The sequence below is a fragment of the Rattus norvegicus genome, chromosome 10, assembly GCF_036323735.1.
Source record: "Rattus norvegicus strain BN/NHsdMcwi chromosome 10, GRCr8, whole genome shotgun sequence".
Lineage (NCBI taxonomy): Eukaryota > Metazoa > Chordata > Mammalia > Rodentia > Muridae > Rattus > Rattus norvegicus.
This window is the reverse complement of record NC_086028.1, coordinates 25,665,444-25,685,230: the sequence shown is the minus strand read 5'-3', so window position 1 is coordinate 25,685,230 and position 19,787 is coordinate 25,665,444. Positions and strand designations below refer to the sequence as shown.

At 41.0% G+C, this 19,787-nt stretch overlaps 2 protein-coding genes and 1 pseudogene across 3 annotated transcripts; 1 reads left to right on the top strand and 2 right to left on the bottom strand.

Annotated features, from left to right (window-relative positions):
- The first annotated feature begins 354 nt into the window (after positions 1-354).
- Ccng1 (cyclin G1) lies at positions 355-6,728 on the top strand. Its single transcript, NM_012923.2, has 6 exons — positions 355-585; positions 1,465-1,725; positions 3,209-3,462; positions 3,978-4,056; positions 4,141-4,239; positions 4,455-6,728. The coding sequence occupies exons 2-6, from the start codon at positions 1,465-1,467 to the stop codon at positions 4,644-4,646; spliced, it is 885 nt and encodes a 294-aa protein (NP_037055.1). The 5' UTR covers positions 355-585; the 3' UTR covers positions 4,647-6,728.
- Positions 6,729-14,220: 7,492 nt separating this feature from the next.
- On the bottom strand, positions 14,221-19,738 carry Nudcd2 (NudC domain containing 2). Of its 2 annotated transcripts, none has more exons than XM_039085371.2 (4): positions 19,140-19,738; positions 17,695-17,743; positions 17,330-17,481; positions 14,221-15,116 (listed from the first exon to the last, which is right to left on the bottom strand). In XM_039085371.2, exons 1-4 carry the CDS (start codon positions 19,158-19,160, stop codon positions 15,033-15,035), a joined length of 306 nt encoding a protein of 101 aa, XP_038941299.1. In that variant the 5' UTR covers positions 19,161-19,738; the 3' UTR covers positions 14,221-15,032. The 2 variants fall into 2 exon arrangements, with proteins under 2 accessions (XP_038941299.1, NP_001009621.1); NM_001009621.2 differs by having other exon boundaries at positions 19,241-19,712.
- Positions 15,434-15,501, bottom strand: LOC120095494 (U4 spliceosomal RNA; annotated as a pseudogene).
- Positions 19,739-19,787: the final 49 nt, after the last annotated feature.

The following is a 19,787-nucleotide window of genomic DNA, read 5'->3' as shown; positions in this document are numbered from 1 at the left end:
TGCAGTGAACAACAAAAGAGAAAAAAGAAAAACCAAAACAATGCAAAACAAAACAAAAATCCTCGCAGTACATTCTGGTCCGTTACCCAGGCCAATCTGGCTATTAGCAGCTAGACCTGCCCGGGCAAGCCTTGGCATTGAACATTCAGTTCCGCAGCTTAAGGACAGTTCAGAAATGCTCCAATGAGAGAGGCTGAAAGAATCGGGCGTGGTTCGAAGGGGGCGGAGAATTGAAGTCCGACAACGGGAAGTATGCGCTGATTGGCCGAGCTTCCTCAGAGGCCATCCATCAAAAGAATCACACCAATCAGAGGCGAAGATGAGTCCCAGCTAGCAATCCTGGTGCCCAGCCTATCTCCCCGCGGCCGGGCGCAGTCCTTCACCGCACGCTGAACCGGAGGAAGGCTGCGCCTAGTCGGGGCGCTGAGGGACCCTCCACCGGGACGCCGGCCCCTCCCCGGGCCTCTGCTCACTTGCCCCCCTGCGAGCCCGTCCCCCTAGTCGGCCTCTCGGATCGGGGACGTGGGGCGAGCTGAGAGCAGGCCCGGGGTGGGTGGTCACTGTGGAGAAGACGTGGCTGTCAAGGTGAGAGGGGACTGTGGGGTGGACCTCAGAGCCCTACACTCCCGAACGCAAGCCCGGGCTAGTCTGCTCCTAGAGAGGCGCGGTGGGAGCGGTATTCCTGTGTCATGCCTCCCAGTCCCAACCTGCACCCCTGAACTGAGTTAGTGGTTCCACACAAAGAGGACTCTCATATCTGTCATATCTTTAAATTGACCAGGGAAGGATCGTCCTCTGTATCCAGGGTTTAGGTTGCGCCCAGGACTCAGAGGAAGTGTAATGCATACTTAGACCAATGCGATTCCCAGCTCCACCTAACTTTTTCTCTTGGTTTTTAAATGGCGTTAGACTATTAGGAGCACTGTGTGCTAAGCACGGTGGCACACTGAGTCATACCATGTGTTATTCACGGTCACCACTCCAAGAAGCAGATGTTGTCACCCTCATTTCCAGATGTAAAAATGAGCTCATTATCTGGCAATAACTAAGCACCTGTCTTTGTGCTAAGCGGCTTGTGTGACTCCATTTAAGTCACCCAATCTATGAGCTTAGGTAATAGCCTTATTTCATCTTCACAGGTAAGGAACTGAGAACGTTCACATTGTTAACATACATGGCTGAGCATTACTATCATTTGACTTTTGGTTTGGACGTATCTTGTTGGGCAGTCTGTTTGTGGCATGTAGTGACAGTGAAGAAGTCTTTCCTTAAGCCATAATTCACATCCTGTACAAACTCAAAATCTAGCAATGTGACTGAGAAGGTAAAAATACTTACAGACCTTCGCAGTGTCAGTGTTAATGGGGGGAGGGGGGTATGCACTATAAAACACATTTTGGCACCGTGCAGAGCGCCAGGCAGGAAGGGCTCTTATGCTCTCTTCTGGGTTTGTTCTATTTATAGATGATAGAAGTACTGACAACTGACTCTCAGAAACTGCTACACCAGCTGAACACCCTGTTGGAACAGGAGTCCAGATGTCAGCCAAAGGTCTGTGGCCTGAAACTGATTGAGTCTGCACATGATAATGGCCTCAGGATGACTGCAAGACTCCGGGACTTTGAAGTCAAAGATCTACTGAGTCTAACTCAGTTCTTTGGCTTCGACACAGAAACATTTTCCCTTGCTGTGAATTTACTGGACAGATTCTTGTCTAAAATGAAGGTATGTTTATGCTACGATGTCTCATTTTCTAACTTCGCTTAGCGTGTTTAAGAGATCAAGTTGCAGAGGGCTGGAGGAATGGTTAAGGAGCGCTTGCTGGTCTTCCAGAAAATCTAAATTCAGTTCCAACACCTAGGTGGGCAGTTGAAATCTGATGCCTTCTTCTAGCCTCCTCTGGCACATGCACAAATGTACCAAACATTCATACATCACATATTAAAATTAATAAAAAGGAAAAGGAGCCAACAAATTGCTGGATTAGGGCTGGTATTAAAAAAAAAAACACTTTCAAATGTGGCAATGGTTCCTTTTTAAAATCAAGACTAGTAATACGTGACTTACTAGTTGTATACTGGAGTAGAAGGTAATTAAACATCAAGCAATTAATTGTAGTACTCTAGTAATGGGAGAGCTGGCTGTATTTAAAACCCTTTCTTGAGCCAGCAAAATAATTGAACACCTAAGAGTACTTTGCACACACCTCAGGTAGTCAACTGAGTCCTGTCCCTACAACACCTCTGAAGAGAATGGATAACCAAAAGTTGTCCTCTGGCCTTTACAGATGCACCATGGCAAACACATGCCCTCATACCTATCTCTCCCTAACACAGAGTAGTAATAAAAATAAAATTAAGGGCCCATCGAAATGCCTTTTCTTAACAATCGGATGGCAGAGACAGGCAGTTCTCTGTGAGTTCGAGGCCAGCCAGGTCTACATAGTGACTTCCAGGACAGCAAAGGCTACACAGTGAGACCATTTCAAAATATAAAAATTGAAAAAATAATTAGAAACTTGTTAAAAACAGTTTTATATATATTTGCATGTTTGTGTGTGGGGGGCACACTCATGCTGCATCATATGTACAAGTGAGGACCACTGTAGGAATTGGTTCTCACTGATCACTATGCGGGTCCCAGGGATGGACTCAGGTCATCAGGGTTGGTGACCAGCTTTTCCCACTAAGCCACACTAGCCCCAATCAAAACCTTTATTCATAGACTGGATATTTCCATTCATCTACTCTCATCTACTCACGCCCATAGATTTAAAGTTAAATCTCCATTAAAGTCTGAATGTTAGGTTGTGGATTAAGAATTAGGATATATTTCTTAATCACTACCCATATACTAAAATTCTAATTCCTTTAGCCATCTGGCATTTCCAGCTCTGGTTTTCATGCAACCGAAAAGGAAGCACTGTCAGGAGGAGGATCATTGTAGTCATTTCCCAGTAACTGGCAAAATACTCATGTGGCTTTTGAAGCTTAACTCTTAAAACGGAAGCTATCCTCCCTATCCATCCAAAATCACTGGTTTCAAGCAGGGCACCTAAGACTGTCAGGCTCCTCTTGAAGTAGAATACGTTAAGTCTGTTGTAGCTGAGATAATTGGTCTTTGATATATTTTTCATGATGACAGCTCTGAGTCCTAGGTCCCCCTTGTGTCCTATTGAAGCCTGGTAAGGACACTGTTGTGTTTATAGGTACAGGCGAAGCATCTCGGCTGTGTCGGACTGAGCTGCTTTTATTTGGCTGTGAAATCGATTGAAGAGGAAAGGAACGTCCCGCTGGCAACTGATTTGATCCGGATAAGTCAGTATAGGTTCACAGTTTCAGACCTGATGAGAATGGAAAAGATTGTGTTGGAGAAAGTGTGCTGGAAAGTCAAAGCTACTACTGCCTTCCAATTTCTGCAGCTCTATTACTCCCTCATTCGGGAGACCTTGCCATTTGAAAGGTATGTGAGCTTTGCTTTGAACAAAAGAGGTTTGGAAATCAAAGGGGTACTGTCTGGCTCTTGCGTAAAGTCAGGGTTTTCATCAGAGAATTCTGATCAAAACAGGTGGATGGCGCCCATGGTCCCCTGCTCCTCGCTGCCTAAGAGAAGTGAAAAGATGGTTGTCAGTCACGTATTGAAGGCTCCTTCTTAAGATGATAGTGCATTTCTACTCTACAGAACCCAGGGAATAAGCGTTTAGCATAAATAATAGAAATACATTCAAAAGATGCACACTTTTTATTAAAATAAAATCCTGGTATTGGTGGTATGCTAGTGTTCACTGAATCCTTTTTGACCAGTCATTTAAAACTCCTATTTAAGAAGTTGTTATCACTGATAAGAGAAAATTTTTTTTCTTAAAATGATTTCTTATGAGTTTTATTTTAAAAACTTCCTTCAATACAACATGTCTAAAACTGCCAACTAGATATAACGCTGTCAACATAAAATCAATCCCACTTTCTTGTTAAAAGGAGAAACGATCTGAATTTTGAAAGACTAGAAGCCCAACTGAAGGCGTGCCACTGCAGGATCATATTTTCTAAGGCAAAGGTACGGACTTTATATGATCAGTCCTACCTAATCGCAGAGACCAACTTTTACCCTTGACATTTAGTTTATATTTATCTTTTTCAGCCTTCTGTGCTGGCGCTGGCAATCATCGCTTTGGAGATCCAAGCACTGAAGTATGTGGAGTTAACAGAAGGAGTAGAATGTATTCAGAAACATTCCAAGGTATGCCAAGGTGATAGCATTGATCCTATTAGCAAGCTACAAGAGAAATGTATCCACTGTACTCCTGAAGTAAAATAAAATGCTGTGTATTGATTTGAAGCTTAAATGGCTCTCCCTTAGTTCCCTTTGGATGATGAGGAAACATATGAATGAGAATATATTTATTACTACAAATACAATGGGGCCTTTAATACGGTTTTTGATTTTATGTACAGATAAGTGGCCGAGATCTGACCTTCTGGCAAGAGCTTGTTTCCAAGTGTTTAACTGAATATTCATCAAACAAGTGTTCCAAGCCGAACGGTCAGAAGTTAAAATGGATCGTGTCTGGGCGCACTGCACGACAACTGAAGCACAGTTATTACAGGATAACCCACCTCCCAACAATTCCCGAAACCATGGGTTAGTTGGCAAATCTGGTTGTTATCCTCTGTGTACAGAACATTTCCCAGTGAGATCGTTTTTGTGCTATAACTTAAGGATTGAAATACTACCTTCAATATAAAGAATACAGGATGAAAACAGTAAAGGAAACGTGAGTTTGTTGGTCTAGACAGAGAATACTGGGAGGCATTCACTGTGTACCGCAGTCTGAAGAGAAATGAGTATCAAACCTCTAGACACATGCTCATACTGCTGTCAAAGGACTAGCGTAGAAAAGAGAGTCCTCCAAACCGGAAGTTTAAATGTAGTTACTAAAATAGCACTTCTTTAACTTACATATCCCCCCACTGTGGCTTATTTAAAGTTACAGAAGTCCAAGCAGAACGACAAAAGATGTGACCCATATATGAACACATTTTAATCTGTTCATTGATTAGGAGAGTGAATATGAACTTGCATGATGCCCATGTTAGGTTTCTGGAAACTGCCGGGGTATCTTAATTCTCTAGTATTCTCCCTCTGTGGCAGTTGGGCTAATACAAAGTAACTATACGCATGAGAATATAAAATCAGTCTCTGATACATACACATTTTTACCATCAAAATTTCTTAATCATAGCAAAGACTTACCTTTTTATGATTAGGAATTTTTTTTTTAATGTATGGCAGCACATGCCTTTAATCCCAACACTAGGGAGGCAGAGGCAGGTGGATCTCTTTGAGTTCGAAGCCAGGCTGGTCTTTACAGTGAGTTCCAGGACAGCTGGAGAGCTACAGAATGGAGAGACGCTGTCTCAAAAACACTGAAAACAAACAAACAAACCATACCAGTTTGTAGGCAGACTTCTGTTGGGTTGGGTTTGTACTGTTTGCCTATGCAGTGGGATTACAGCAGCAGCAACAAAAACTGTCCCTGAAGTCTTTCTCTGCCACTGTGACCTGAGTTTCCTATGGTACGCGATTTATTCTAAGAAACCTCAGCCCCTCACCACGTTAGCTGTTGGCAAATGGCCTCACAGTTGCGGAAAGTCCCAATTCTAGGCTTGGGAAAGCAATGCTTAGATTTGAATTGGCCCATGAAGCATTCAAATCAAGGCTAAAGACATAAATGTGAAATAAAACTGTGAACCTTCATTTTAACATTGATCTCACTTCCCAGATTTAATCAATATATACTTAGGTGGTATTAAAAATGGTAAACTGCCTAATTTAAATCTCAAAATTTAAACTATGAGGTTTACATCAAAGCCAACATTTCACAAATGTACTTTTAAGGTATTAAAAGAGGTATTTAAGCAGTAAATGGTTTCTTGGCACCCATAACCAAGTAATAGTTAAGTTAGAGGTGGGACTTTTTTATTGCTATGAGAATTACATTTAAACTTTTGGGTGTTTTATAAAAAGCAGATTTCACAAGTTTTGAAAATTGTGACCTTTACTGAAATTTGTTACCTTTAATATTTCTTCTAGAGGATAGGTATTTATAAAAGAAAAATTCGTCAGAATTGCTGCCTCAATCTAGTCCCATTTGAGAAAATTTGTTTCTACTGTCTCAATAACTGGATGAAATATCACTCTGAAAACTTGCCTATTGCACTAAAGCTAGTTTAGGCTTGATAAAACACTCCAGGAGGTTTTTACCACAGACTGTTTCTATTAAAACTGCTGCTTCTCATGTACAATTTTGTTTTAAAAGGAACCGAGTACATCTGCAAAACCTAAGTCTTAAGGGACGTCAGGAGGTACCTTCAGAATTATAGGATCACCATGGTAGTGGGGATTCTCCATGCTGGCCTTGAATGTTTGATCTTCACTGCTGAAATGTGGGTAGCTCCTCAGCGCCCTGTAGAGCCTGAGTCTACCTAGAATAGCTGTAACCATTTTGACAAGTAATGGATAAGAAAATTATCCATTGAGAAGCTAAAAACAAAACAAAACAAAACCAAAGAACGGGTGTATTTTATTCTTAACCTTTGTAAACCATCACTGAGAACACTTCAGTTCTTCCTAACAGCTGTTATGCTTCGATTTGAAAAAAATACTGAGTGGATAACCAACTACCATCATGCTTTGGGTACACCTTTCAATAAAATTACTGAAATGCAGCCTTCCCTGCTTTTGTTTCTTTTGTGATTTAAGTATTTTAGCAATATTACAAAATAAGTTTTTTATATTGTATATTAATTTTACTAAAGATGCACAGAGGCCAAAACAAAATCTCTTAGTAATGCAGTTATTAAGTTGGGTATGGTGATAAACCCTTTTAATTCCAACACTAGGAACCAGCCTGGTCTCCACAGCAAGCTCCAGGCTGGACAGCCTACATGGTGAGACCCCATCTCAAAAACTGTAGTGCTACCATCACCCAGTTACTGTAATTTAAAAAAAAAAAAAACAAAAAACAGGTTAAGTATGTTGACTGAATAGACACTAAAACAGTGTCTTTTGTATGCATTAATCAGGTTTTTCATTTAGACCTCCCAGTGCCATGGATGTTATTAGTAAAAATGTACGTGTGCACTTCTTCCTGAGTTTACTTAGGGTCATTCACTTGAGCATGGGTAAGAAGTTATTTCCTGGAACACGGTTAGCTTCTCAGCAGATACGACCCTGCCGAAATCACCTGTGCGCTCTAGTTTTGTGTCAGCTTCACACAAGCCAAACTCATTTGAGAGGGAACTTCAATTGAGGAAATGGCTCCATCAGATTGGCCTGTGGGCAAGCTGTGAGGAACAGGCCACGAAGCAGCATTCCTTGACATGGATCGGTCTCTGATCCTGCTTAAGTCCTTTCCTGACTCCCTTCTATGATGTTCCCTGATATGGAAGTGGAAGCACAATAAACCCTTTCTCTGTGACTTGCTTTTAGTCCTGATATTTTCTCAGAGCACTATAAATCCTAAATAAGACACCTCTTTCCCTAGTCACCTTTGTCAACAGTCCCGTGGGGATACATAGGGCCTCAAGAACCCTTTCCAAGATGAAATGTTAATGGACATAGTTCTTAGAGCACTGAGTCTACAGCAGGCACTGGAGGAAATGACAGTAACACATTGTACTTGACTCATATCAGACAGGCTCCCCTTTCCAAGTACTGGAACTTTATGTACTTCCAAAGATAAGATACACATATAAATAATTGCTATTTCTGATCTAACGACTGTGGCTGGCAATGATTTGTTAATATAACTATAACCCACCTCACATAAGCCCTAAGCTGAATGAAGATAATCAGTTACCAAAAACATCAGACAGAAGAAGTCATTAGTGCCTGGTAATGGTAACATTAAAATTCAGGTGCTTCTGACTCCCGGGCCTTTGCTTTTATGATCCCAAAATGGAGATTTAATTCATGTGAAGTTGCATGATCCCCATAATCCTAACCATATTCTGTGTGCTATCATGAGAGAATTATATAAGGACTTTCCCTCTTTTATAGTAACAAAGTAGTTGTTATCCAACATGTCATCGCAAACCAACCTTACAGAATGTGCCACATTCTACAGTGGTAACTGGAAAGCTGATCATTCTGATCCAAACCCAGATGGTTTTGACATTAGCTCAGTAAACAGACACTGCAGCAGTCTAACCTGCGAGGAGGACAGGATGGAACCAAAGATCACTGAATATACCGCACTTACAAGACAGGAAGCAAATACACAGCAAGGAAAGGGGAAATCATCAAGTACTAGGTAGAGAACTATGGCATCACTCGAGGAAATGTACAGAGTTACGAGAACATCAGTGAGGACACAAAGCTGAACCGAGGAATGACTGACTGAGCAGTGCATCCTTGACCTGCATGCTACCATCCTCTGGGGAGTATGGGACAGTCATCAAGGCAAGACAGGTCTTGGGCCCTAAAAAGCAAAAAGCTGGAAATACACAAAGTATGTTCACTTCATGAAGTAGAAGTGAGTAACAGGCCAAATTCTAAGAACATGAAAATGAAACCAGAAACTTCCAGACAATTTGTGATGCTAAGGACAAGCATCGAAATCCAACAAACTTTAGACTGAGTGGAAATGAAGGGGCACCATATGTAGAACATACTGTATCAGTACTTGAAAAAAAACAAATTACAGTCACTGTATTTACTGACTACGATGGTCTTAAGAGCCAATAAAGATTCTATTCAAGAAACGGGGTGTGTGTGTGTGTGTGTGTGTGTGTGTGTGTGTGTGTGTGTGTGTGTGTGTGTGTAGGGCTAAGTGAAACCCAGAGGAAAACAATGAAAAGGATGGGGTGATAAAATTCAAAATAAATTAACAAGAGAAGAATCCAAACCAAAAACTGGTTTCTTGGAAAAGGTGATAGATGATAGATTAAGTCCAGTACTAGAAAAAAGATACACTAGTACAGACAGCAGAAGACATTCAAGGGGGCTGGAGAGACGCTCAGAGAGAAGCGTGCTTGCTGACAAGCATCGTGTGCTCAGTTCCATCCACACAAACCACACAGATGGGAAGAGGGAACAGACTTTCACAAGTTGTTCTCCAACATCTACAAGTGCCATCAAACATGTCTGCACGCATGTACAAAATGGATGACTTTAAACAGAAAAGAAGCATAAAGAAGATAGAAATAATTCTACATAGAGGTAAAATAGTGAAGTTGGTTCTTGAAAGAGGAGAACTGCCAACATACATGAGGCTGGAGGCGTGGCTCAGTGCTGAAGACCATTTGCTGCTCTTGCAGAAGACCTCGGCAGCTCACACCTGCCCACAACATTAATCCCAGGGGATCCAATGCCCTGTTATGGCCTCTGAGAGCACTACACACGTGGGGTACACTCATGCAGATAAAATACTCATATGCATAAAATGGGAGAAAAAAAATCTTTAAAAAAAATTTGCCAAAATTGAACTTTCTCCACCTCTAGGGAAGCCAACACACTCACACAGACTCATGTGCAGGCAGAACACCAACACGCATAAAATAATGTTTTTTTTAAAACTTAAAAGGTTCACAAAGCTTTAACAGGTGTCTTCTACACAGAACTATTTCACAGTTCATTTTATAAGGTCAGAAACAATGTATGGGGTGTGGGAAGGGGATAGGGGAAACAGGGAAGGGGGATAGCATGTGAAATGTAAATAAATAACCAATAAAATTATTGAAAACAAAGAATTAATGTATGAAGACAAAAGGAAGACATAGACAAAATTATCAGTATTCCAGATGAACGCAAATATGAGATGAAGGTAAATGTGTAAACTGAGTGATACTCATAGCTGAGTTCGGGTGAGGGATTGTGACAAGCTGTGTCAGAATTTGAAAATTAGTACAATTTACCACATCAACAGTTCAGACAGGCTGGAGAGACGGCTCAGAAGTTAAGTGTACCGTCTGCTCTTCCAGAGGTCCTGAGTTCAATTCCCAGCAACCACATGGTGGCTCACGACCATCTGTATTGAGATCCCATCCCCTCTTCTAGCCCACAGGCATAATATGCAGGCAGAAAGCTGTATGATATATACATTAAAAAAAAAAAGTCGGGCTGGGGATTTAGCTCAGTGGTAGAGCGCTTACCTAGGAAGCGCAAGGCCCTGGGTCGGTCCCCAGCTCCGAAAAAAAGAACAAAAAAAAAAAAAAAAAAAAGTCCAGATGAGAAAATGATCAAACCAACTGATCCAGAAACAATCCGGAAGTACTCAACACCTCTTTTTTTCTCTTATTCTGCTTTTGTTGTTTGTTTTTCGAAACAGGTTTTCCCTCTGTGTAGCTGCCTGGCTCTGTGGATCATGCTAGTCTTGAATTCAGAGATCCCCCTGCCTCTGTCTCTGTAATGCTGAGATTAAAGTCAGTGCACCATCACAACAGGTTTTTACACCCTTTCTAGAAGTTCAGCTAGCTAGAAAATTTTGGAAACTTCAACCTGATAAAAAGGAACTATGGCTACCTTGCAGGTAGCATCCCACATAATGATGGAGAACAGTGTGTTCACCATCCCAAAGCACAGCTAATATAAGGCTGGTTGATTGCTCGACTGTCTAGCCAGTAAAATTAGGAAAGATGCAGAGTTAATAGCCCGTCTCAGCACTGGCAAGCAGATCAGGTACTCAGGACATCTCGTTCACAAAGTAATTTCAAGATCGGAATAGACTCCATGAGCTTCCATCTCCAAAGCAAACAGACCAAAAAAGAGAAAAGAGAAAAAGCCTGTGAACTAGAAAGGGTAAAATGAGACAGATTTACACAGGAAACTCAAGGTACCAAAAAGAAGTGAAGAACCCACAAAAACAAACCAAAACCCACAAACTGAATTTAACAAGGCCGCAGACCACGAAGTCAACAAACTAAAGTCAAACCTATCCATATAATGATAATACTAAATTATCAATGGCACTGTAAATTGCTCCACCTAAAAATGAATATTGGGGGAATAAAGACTTACAAAGGATCTGTAACTGTAATCTGTAAACTACATTAAATGCCAGTAACTGAAGTCAAAGAGAGACTAAATGTAGAGACACGTAGACTGCAAATACTTATGAAATCCCATCCTGTGATTGTCTAAGTTCAAATCTATCCAATCTGTATTTATGAGAGAATTAACTAAAACCCAAATGATGGCACATCTCTGAGAGATTTTTTAATTATATCATCTGAAGTGACAAGACACACTTATAATCTGGATCTTTGATGTGGGAAGATTTACCTTTAATCTGGACCACACCTGCTGGCAACCTATATAAAGACACAGAAGGCAGCTTGCTCTCTTCTCGCCTGCCTGCGCCTGCCTGCTCTGGTTCTTGCTAGTAAGTCCATTCCTTTACTGACACTGCAGCCTACTTCTTTGGGATTCCAGGGTATCCTGAAGACCAGGTGAGACATCCAGCTTGTAGACTGAACAACCACTGGATTCTTGAGCCTTCCATTCACAGGCAGCCAATGCTAGACTAAATGGACCACAGAGTGTACACCATTCAAATAAATGCCTTTTGTATAGAAAGAGATTCACTCTCTAAGTTATGTTACTCTAGAAAACACATTATTATCTCAGTGAGATCTCTCATAGATACCGAATGGATGGATCTGAACTCAGAAAGACACAGGAACTAAAAGGTCAATGTTTATTGAAAAACAATAAAGTTGGATTCATGCTATTCAATTTTGAGTTTTGGACTCTAAGTCTATGATAATCACAGTAGCTGGCAAACAGATGGATTGACACATAGTTCGGTAGAAAAGGGTCCAAAACCAGACTCACATAAATATAGAGCTGATTGATGTTTGTTCTGACACTCGGTGTGAATCTGTAGCCCAGGCAAGTCTACTTAGTTTTTCCAATAAAATGATTCTGAAACCAGTGGGTAGGTATCCATTCGAAAGAAACACTGAATTTCCACCCACGCTTTCCATCTAACATGAACTACGTTAAAAAACGGGTTAAAGGTAAATGTAAAACATTCCATGAGTAGCTGCGCCACACCCACTGGGCGGTGTTACTGCTTCTCTGTGCGTCTCTCTCTTAATTAGGTTTTCCAAACAATCCATTACCCATCTCTGAGAAGCCTACACATATCTATGCTTTGGAATATCTTTCTTTTTGAGCACTTCTCCTAACTTTTGTACATTGTCTTTATTAAAACACCTTTATTTACTGAAACCTCAATTTTGTTCTAAAAAATAAATTAATTAATAAATTAATTAAAATTTTAAGATAAAGACAAAGGAAAAAATTTTATGACCAGAAGTTCCCATAAGAGTTTTTATGGGAAGACAAGATGCCAAAGACATAGTGCAGTTGACAAAATGATAAACTAGACTTTGCCAAAATGAAAAATCTAGCAAAAAAACGCTATCAAGATGGTCAGAATAATGGCTGGAGGGTGGAGTGCCTGCAAACCCTGATCGGCAGCAGCTAATACAAGGCATTCCAGTTCACAGCCAGTCTGGATTACACAGCAAGACTATCTCAAAAGACAAACTGAAACAACAAAAACCCAAACAAAGCCCACAGGAAATTACTAAAAAACCACATAGCTGATAACTTGTACCCAGACTATTTACTACTTAACAATAAGACAACTCAATCTAAAACTGGGCAAAAGATTTGAATAAGCACTCTTTAAGATACACAAATGTTCAATAAACACAAGAATACTAGCTACAGCTTGCCTTCACAGAAATGTAAATCAAAAACACAAAGGGATATAGAGATGACTTAGTGGGTAAAAGACCTTGTCAGAGACACTGGCTTCCAGAGTTGAAAGCTAATGGTGTGACTCCAAAGAAAGAATTTCAGCATGTTTCAGGGTAAACGAGAGGGCACTTATAAAAATCTGTCTGTGTGCTAAAATTCACCAAATTATAGATTAGGAAACATTAACTTTACCTGTAAGTCTGTTCAAAATATTATCGGAAATAATGTCAAAATCAACCAAGGAAAGGCCTTTTCCTCCCCAGAATTCATCCCTGAAGTTGTTAAGGAAAGCAAACAAAAGAGGAAGGCATCAAAAAGTAGGCAAGCTGCGGGTGTCAGTGCTGGGCTCAGGAGTGAAGACACCCTGCTCAACACAGCCTCACACTTGAAAGGCACTTGGACAGAGATGACCTACAACAGGATGTCAAATACACTGAGAGTGGTGGAAACCAGGCTACTGAAGAGAGAAAAACTAAAACGAACCCCGTAAGATTAGAACTGGGTACCTAATGGGAAGTCATGATTTCCAGTGTGCATGTAGAGGTTTAATGTGTGCATGATAAACACACATCAACAGTGTTCATACACCAGCATGCACATCTTGCTTTTAAAAATATATATCCACTAAAGAGAACTTGATTTAGCAAAATGCTTGTTTATGGACTATGGCAGGGAATGCCTAAGTCTGGGGTGTAAGAAATTGCTCAAACAATGATGTAAACATGTCAAAGGACACAGAAGCCACCTAGACTGGTTTTACACTAGCCAAATTATATAATTTTAAGCATGAAAGTAATGAGGATAGCAATTTTTACCCCAAATACAACAGTAATTTAGTTCAAAGTTTGATTAGAAACAAGAGGTGCTTTAAAACTAGTTTCCCACAAAATACCCAAAACTTGGTATTACACTGAAGAAACCCAGCAGATACTACCTTACTCCCTGACCAAGGCAACACCGTCAGCCATCAGCAACAGGGCAAAATTCTTAATTCGTGATAGGGTACGGGATGCAGGAATATTGTAGCTAGACAACAGACCTAATCCTGAACAGTCAACAGACAAAATTCCCATCCTTTTCAAGTGCAAAAGCTAAGCCAGGCACAGGGGCATACCTCCACTCATTGGCCCTGGAGCTACGGCCAGAATATCACCATGAGCTGGAGGCAACCCTGCCCAGCAGGATGCTGTCATGGGAAAAGATCAAAGCGGTAAAAGCCAAGGAAAAAGTGGGAACTTGTTCCAGGCTGAAGTGAACTCCAGTCCTGTGCTGGTACAGCACATCCTGAAGACAGAACTCTCTTATTTAAAGGGCACTGTAGATATTAGCTCAGCATAAATGGCACAGCGCTGAGGACGAAACAGTAGTACCATGTCCATGTTGATTTTCTAGCTTTAATGGCTGCATTGTTGAGAACATACTCTTTTGAAGAAAAGAAAAAGAAAAATATTGAGGTGACAACATGTCAATTTATTAGAAAAAGTGTAAGATTTCAATCTGTTAATATTTGACTTGTAAGCTTTTTACACATTTCGATTTTTTTCAAGATTTAAAAAACACAAAGAAAATGAAAGAATTTTTTTTCCAGACCACTTTATCTGAATCACTGAAATTAAATGAAGCCTGTGGCCTACACTCAGGGGCCTAAATTGTTTTTTGACAGTAAGAGGCAATTAACTTCTCTTATGTTGTTAGGGTTTTATCAGTTTTCAATTTCTTGACATAATCACTTAGGCAGCACCAAACCAGTTAGAATTTTTTACTAACTCAAGTTATCCAAAGGATTTCAGTGTACTTTTTTCCTTTCTTAAAAAAATTTTCAGTTCTGTACTTTCTGTGTACAGACAAGCATATCTAGACAAAGGGGTACACAATTCTTACTCAGAAATTTACTGAACATTATTTTTGCATCACACACACACAAAAAAATATTTTTCCATGAAGGCACCTTTTCATTTCATATGATTTGTACTCCAATGTTTTTGTAGTAAAAATACAATTAAATATGAAATTAGGAAAATGTAGCATATAAAACTTAATGCAGAGCAATAAAAGTTACCATCTATCCACAGCAGAGCTGCTCTATGTCCTACGCAAATCGTATCTGAATGTAATCTTTCACAAGCATACTGAAATACACTTTGCAATCTTTTTACTGTAGACATTGGGTGTCTCGTCCGTCACATCATCAGCTGCATTAAGTTGCCAGCACCTGCCAGGATCCACGGACAGACAGACAGACAGAAACTACTCAACAGCAGTCATTTCTCAAGGTTTGAGAAATCTGGTCCACCTTTTGTGTAGTTCCCTGAGATTTCTGCTCCACTAAAGTCAAACCCAGGATTCTGAAAGACATAAAATATTAAAACTTACAAGGATAAGTTAAATTCATAATTGACAAAAATATAAATCAAAAATTAAGGAATAATATCAACCTTGACTAAAATCACCCAAGGTAAAACTAAAACTAAGAGGCCCCCTCAACTTCCAGATGTGTAAAGACTTAGAAGAGTGATACCTGTGACGATAGTTAACAGTATAATGAAACAAATAAAATGTTTATTTGTATAAATAGATTTTAAAAGCTTTTTCTTTTCTGGAGAGCTTATTATAGTTTGAACACAGGGCCTCCTGCAAACTAAGCAAGTACTCTATGCTGAGCTTTTTCAATTAGCAATAATCGCGCCTCGGATAAACCTCATTGGCTCGATACTGCCACTGCGCAAAGCTTATGCTGAGCTTTTTAATTTTAATTTTTAATTTTTCTGAGACCTGGTGTAGCTATGTCACCCAGGCTGGCCTTGAACTTGAAGTTCTGCTGGAATTAAAGGTGAATATCACCAAGCTCAGCTAACAGCAACGTCTTGAAGCTTACTATATGCCATACAGGGTTCTAAGAACTGTGTGTATACTAGCATACTGACACATATTATATATATGAAGTACTCATTCAAGCTTTAGACTTCTCAGGGGGAAATTTCATTTGTTTAATGGGATTTCTGAACTATTTGGAAAGTACCATTTAAACAAATGTGGATTTCAAACAAAATGTTCTAGGGGAGCTAACATGGCACTAGGGACACACAAATATGAAATGTAAATACCAAAGACAGAACTTAGGGAAGTCTGACTTGAACAAGAGTCAGGTAGTAATCACTTTAGACTTTGCAGACTACGTGACCTCAGCTGCTATGTGTGTAAAGTAGCATCCTGATGAATAAACACAGGTATCTCAGTAAAACCTGCAGAGACATGCAGTGGGCCCAGTATCCCCAGGCCACATTTTGCCAACCTGACTTAGTGTGTTAAAGCTTGTAAGTGCTATAAAAAAGGTAAGCAGGGAATATAGGTAAGCAGAAGAAATAATTAGGAGAGAAAATTACAGACTTTAAGGGAATAGTCGAATGTGTTTTACTGCGCACTGAGCTGAAAGGTACAGAGCACTCCAGTTAGAATCATCGTGGAGAGCAGGCATGCCGGTACACATCTTTAATCCCAGTACTTGGGAGACATATCTCTTTAACGAAGGCCAGCCTGCTACACACACAGTGAGACAGTCTCAGAAACACAAAGGAAGGGTAAGGCAAGAAAGTAACTATCAATCATCACAATTGCTGAGAACAATGCATTGGTCTGACTTGCCCTATCAAGACTTCTTTACTTGCTACAGTCCGAGTCCAGGAGGCTAGTAAACATTTTATTCAAGTAATCCAGACCAGAGTGCTGGCAGATGCGGCAGTGTGAAGTGGTAACATTGTGAATGGGAGTGGAAGGCAATGCTAATGAGACTTCCTAAGAGTCACCTGGATGGTGTGCAGGCTGGCATATAGGACTAATGTACACATCGGGTGTCTTCCTCATTTGCTCTCCCTGCTTCATTTATTGAGGGAGGGTCTCTCAATAAACCCCTAGCTTAGAAACTCTTGGCAGTCTAGACAGTTTCCCCGGGAAATCCTTTCTCTGCCTCAGGAATGCTGGGATCTAGTACGGCGACCGTGCCTGTCCCGCTTTGCATGGTTTCTGAGGATCCTCAGCAGCCTCTGGTCCTCATGCTCACATGGCAAGTGCCTTCTCTCAACCCCCTCCTCCCAACCCCTAATCATGAACAACTAGGCTCCATTAACTAAAATGAAAAGGAAGAGTAAATGTGGGAGCAAAATTAGTTTGCTCACCTTGGACACGTAACATCTGACAGACAGAAAAAGGTTTTTGTGCAGAAGTAACTGGAGAAGTCTAAGTCAGACATATTTTTGGAAGTGAGCATGATGAGGATGGAAACTGCCCTTAAAGAGGCCGATCAAGAGAATGAGGCAAGAAGTGGGGAATCCACTGAAGGGAAATCTCCTTTTTATACTGTGTACCTATAGTGGTCCAATCCTTTTGGTTTATCATTCATGAATTACGTATATGCATTCAGCAATCAGTCTCACAACAAATGCATACATTTGTGAAATTTGAAACCTGTGTAATAGGCAATTTTCTGGCCATTCACTTTCAAATTCACCAAAAGGCTCCGTACAACTTCATATGCCTTAGAATACTTGTGCGTCTGACTTACCTCTTTCTGGAATCGCTCTAACGTAAGTTTCCTCTGCATTTGGTCTTGCACCCAGGGGTCGGCTGCATATTCAGATTCTAGAAGGGAAGTCCAACAGTTTGCAGCATCTCTCTTGGTTTTTGTCAGGACGATGCGGACCATCTTTCTATCCTCTAGGATAAAAATAAGAAAGAAGTTACAGAGAAATCACAGTGCATAGTTGAACACTGTATTTCCTGAAGGCTGGTAGGTAATTTTGATAGACAACTGTTCCCAACGCTTTTCTCCATCTTTCATAGCAACAAAGACAAGACTTAATATATAGGAAAAATGATACCATGACTCAATTTTTTAAAATGTTATGAATCATCACAGATTACTCTTACCCAAAGTCCATGTTCCTTCATCAGCAATTGTAGAGTCAAACAATTTCCCCTGGAAAATAAATGTAAGGTAATAAAATTACAATATTTCATTAAGTTTAATAAATTCTCATCACTAAGATTTGGCTCATCTCAAGCTAAGGCACATCTTAGGCCAATTTCCCCTACTTTTAAGTGTTCAACCTTGAACTTCCTCCTAATGAATGAAAGGGGGTCTAGGTTACAAATTTGACAACTTAATCGTGGGGGGAAAAAAAAAAACCAAACCCACAGGGACCAGTAAACCAAACAGGAGAAGACATACTACTCCTTATGATAGAATGTTAAATTAACCTATAAAATGAATATGAACAAGACAGGGACTCCTGATGAAACTAGAAAAATGTGCTCTATTTTTTTGTTCTCCTTTCTTCTGTTTGGGTTTTTTTTTGTTTGTTGGGCAGGGGGGTTTCTCTGTGTAGCCCTGGCTGTCCTGGAACTTGCTCTGTAGACCAAGAGACTCAAACTCTCTCCTCAAACTCACAGAAATCCTGTCCCTGACTTCTGAGTGCTGAGATTAAAGGTGTGTACAAACACCACCTGGTGACTATTCTTTTTTCTTGAAGCAGGGTGTGTCTACCAGCTTCCAACCAATGCATCTCAACCTCTTTGGAGGTTACATATAAGATATCCTGCATACCAGATATTTAATTGCAGATTCATAACTGCAAAATTACGCTTAGGAAGTATCAAGGAAACTAATCTTATGGCTGGAGGCTCACCACAACATGAGGAACATTATTAAAGGCTCACAGCATTAGAAAGGTTGAGAACCACTGCCCTATGTAGTCATGGAGCTGGCTTAGTAGATCTGTCTGTCTGGCCTAATTCAAAGACATTTACCTGCCTGTGGTTCCCAAATGCTAGGATTAAAAGTTCGAGCCACAATACCTGCCTTAAAAATCTCTTAAAGTTAACGTTATTAAAGTTAATTCAATCTCTTTTGAGAAGCTGGCACTAGGAAAAAGCCAGTTTCTTAAAAAGAATCTAATCACATATTACAGAATTGATGTCAAGTTATCTTCATTATCTTGAAGGTCAACATGTAAGGAAGTTGTTATTTAGTAAACCAATCTGACCATCTTTGAATCTTCATCCAATTACCCTATCCTTGCTTGTAACTGCCTGTATTAGCCTACACATCAGGAACAGAGTTCAGAAACCTTTTGTATAAGTCTCTGGGACTCACATCAGTGCTAGAGGATGCATATTTGTTCTTTTGACCTACTTAGCCTTCTGTCGGGAACTCCAGGGGAATTAAAAGCACCCCAAAACTATTTTACAAATAAAGTGGAAAACAAAATCTTTGCCTTTCTTCCCGCGCAAGATCTGTCCTGTGGGTGGGGTGCTCCGTTGAGACCCCTCGTCAGAACAAATTACCGCTTTCTTTCTGCCAGCCAGGAACTAACCTTGCCACACCCAGCAGTCATCCCTCTGACACCGTGAATTTTAGGACTCAGGGTGCGGGGAAGCCAGAAGAAGGAACTCGGGACAAGCCCTGGCTTGCTACCTTGAGGATCTCGCGGCCACCCACGGCCAGAGCCACGTGCCGACTCTGCAGGCCACACTGGATGTCCTGCGCGCGAGTGCCCGGGGGCACCTGGACTTCAATAAACACCTCCTCCAGGGTCTGGTACCACTGTCCCCACGGAGTCGCGCAGGGAACTACCCCGCTGCGCTCCTCAAACGGGGCAGACATTCTGAAGATGCCACGCAGGGACACTGCTCCGGGAGAGCACTACACCGGCGGGACTCGACTCAGGGTTTGCCCTCCGCGCCTTGGGGTCACTGCACATGCGCAAGAGTCCAAACCCGGCGTGTCCGAGTGTTCAAATTTTTCCCTTTCAGAGCCCATTTAAGACACTCGCGAGACCTGGTGGGAAAAACCGGCAGCCTAGAGTTGTTGACATCCCAAGAACGCTGACGCTGGAACAAAGGAGACAAGTGCCGGCGATCTTTTAATCTGTGTGACGCCAAAATTCGGACGCGTCTAAAGACCTGTGAAGTGCGCTTGCGCGAACTGTGCGATCCAGGGAATTTGAGTAACACCAGACGTG

Excerpts from the sequence above, each read along its gene's own strand:
- Ccng1 (NM_012923.2), top strand. The coding sequence starts at position 1,465 with ATGATAGAAGTACTGACAACTGACTCTCAGAAACTGCTACACCAGCTG. Across the intron at positions 1,726-3,208 it reads GATTCTTGTCTAAAATGAAG|GTACAGGCGAAGCATCTCGG; the intron begins GTATGTTTATGC and ends TTGTGTTTATAG. Across the intron at positions 4,057-4,140 it reads TCATATTTTCTAAGGCAAAG|CCTTCTGTGCTGGCGCTGGC; the intron begins GTACGGACTTTA and ends TATCTTTTTCAG.
- Nudcd2 (NM_001009621.2), bottom strand. The coding sequence starts at position 19,429 with ATGTCTGCCCCGTTTGAGGAGCGCAGCGGGGTAGTTCCCTGCGCGACT. Across the intron at positions 17,482-17,694 it reads TGAAGGAACATGGACTTTGG|AGGATAGAAAGATGGTCCGC; the intron begins GTAAGAGTAATC and ends TTTTTATCCTAG. Across the intron at positions 15,117-17,329 it reads TAGAGCGATTCCAGAAAGAG|AATCCTGGGTTTGACTTTAG; the intron begins GTAAGTCAGACG and ends TATGTCTTTCAG.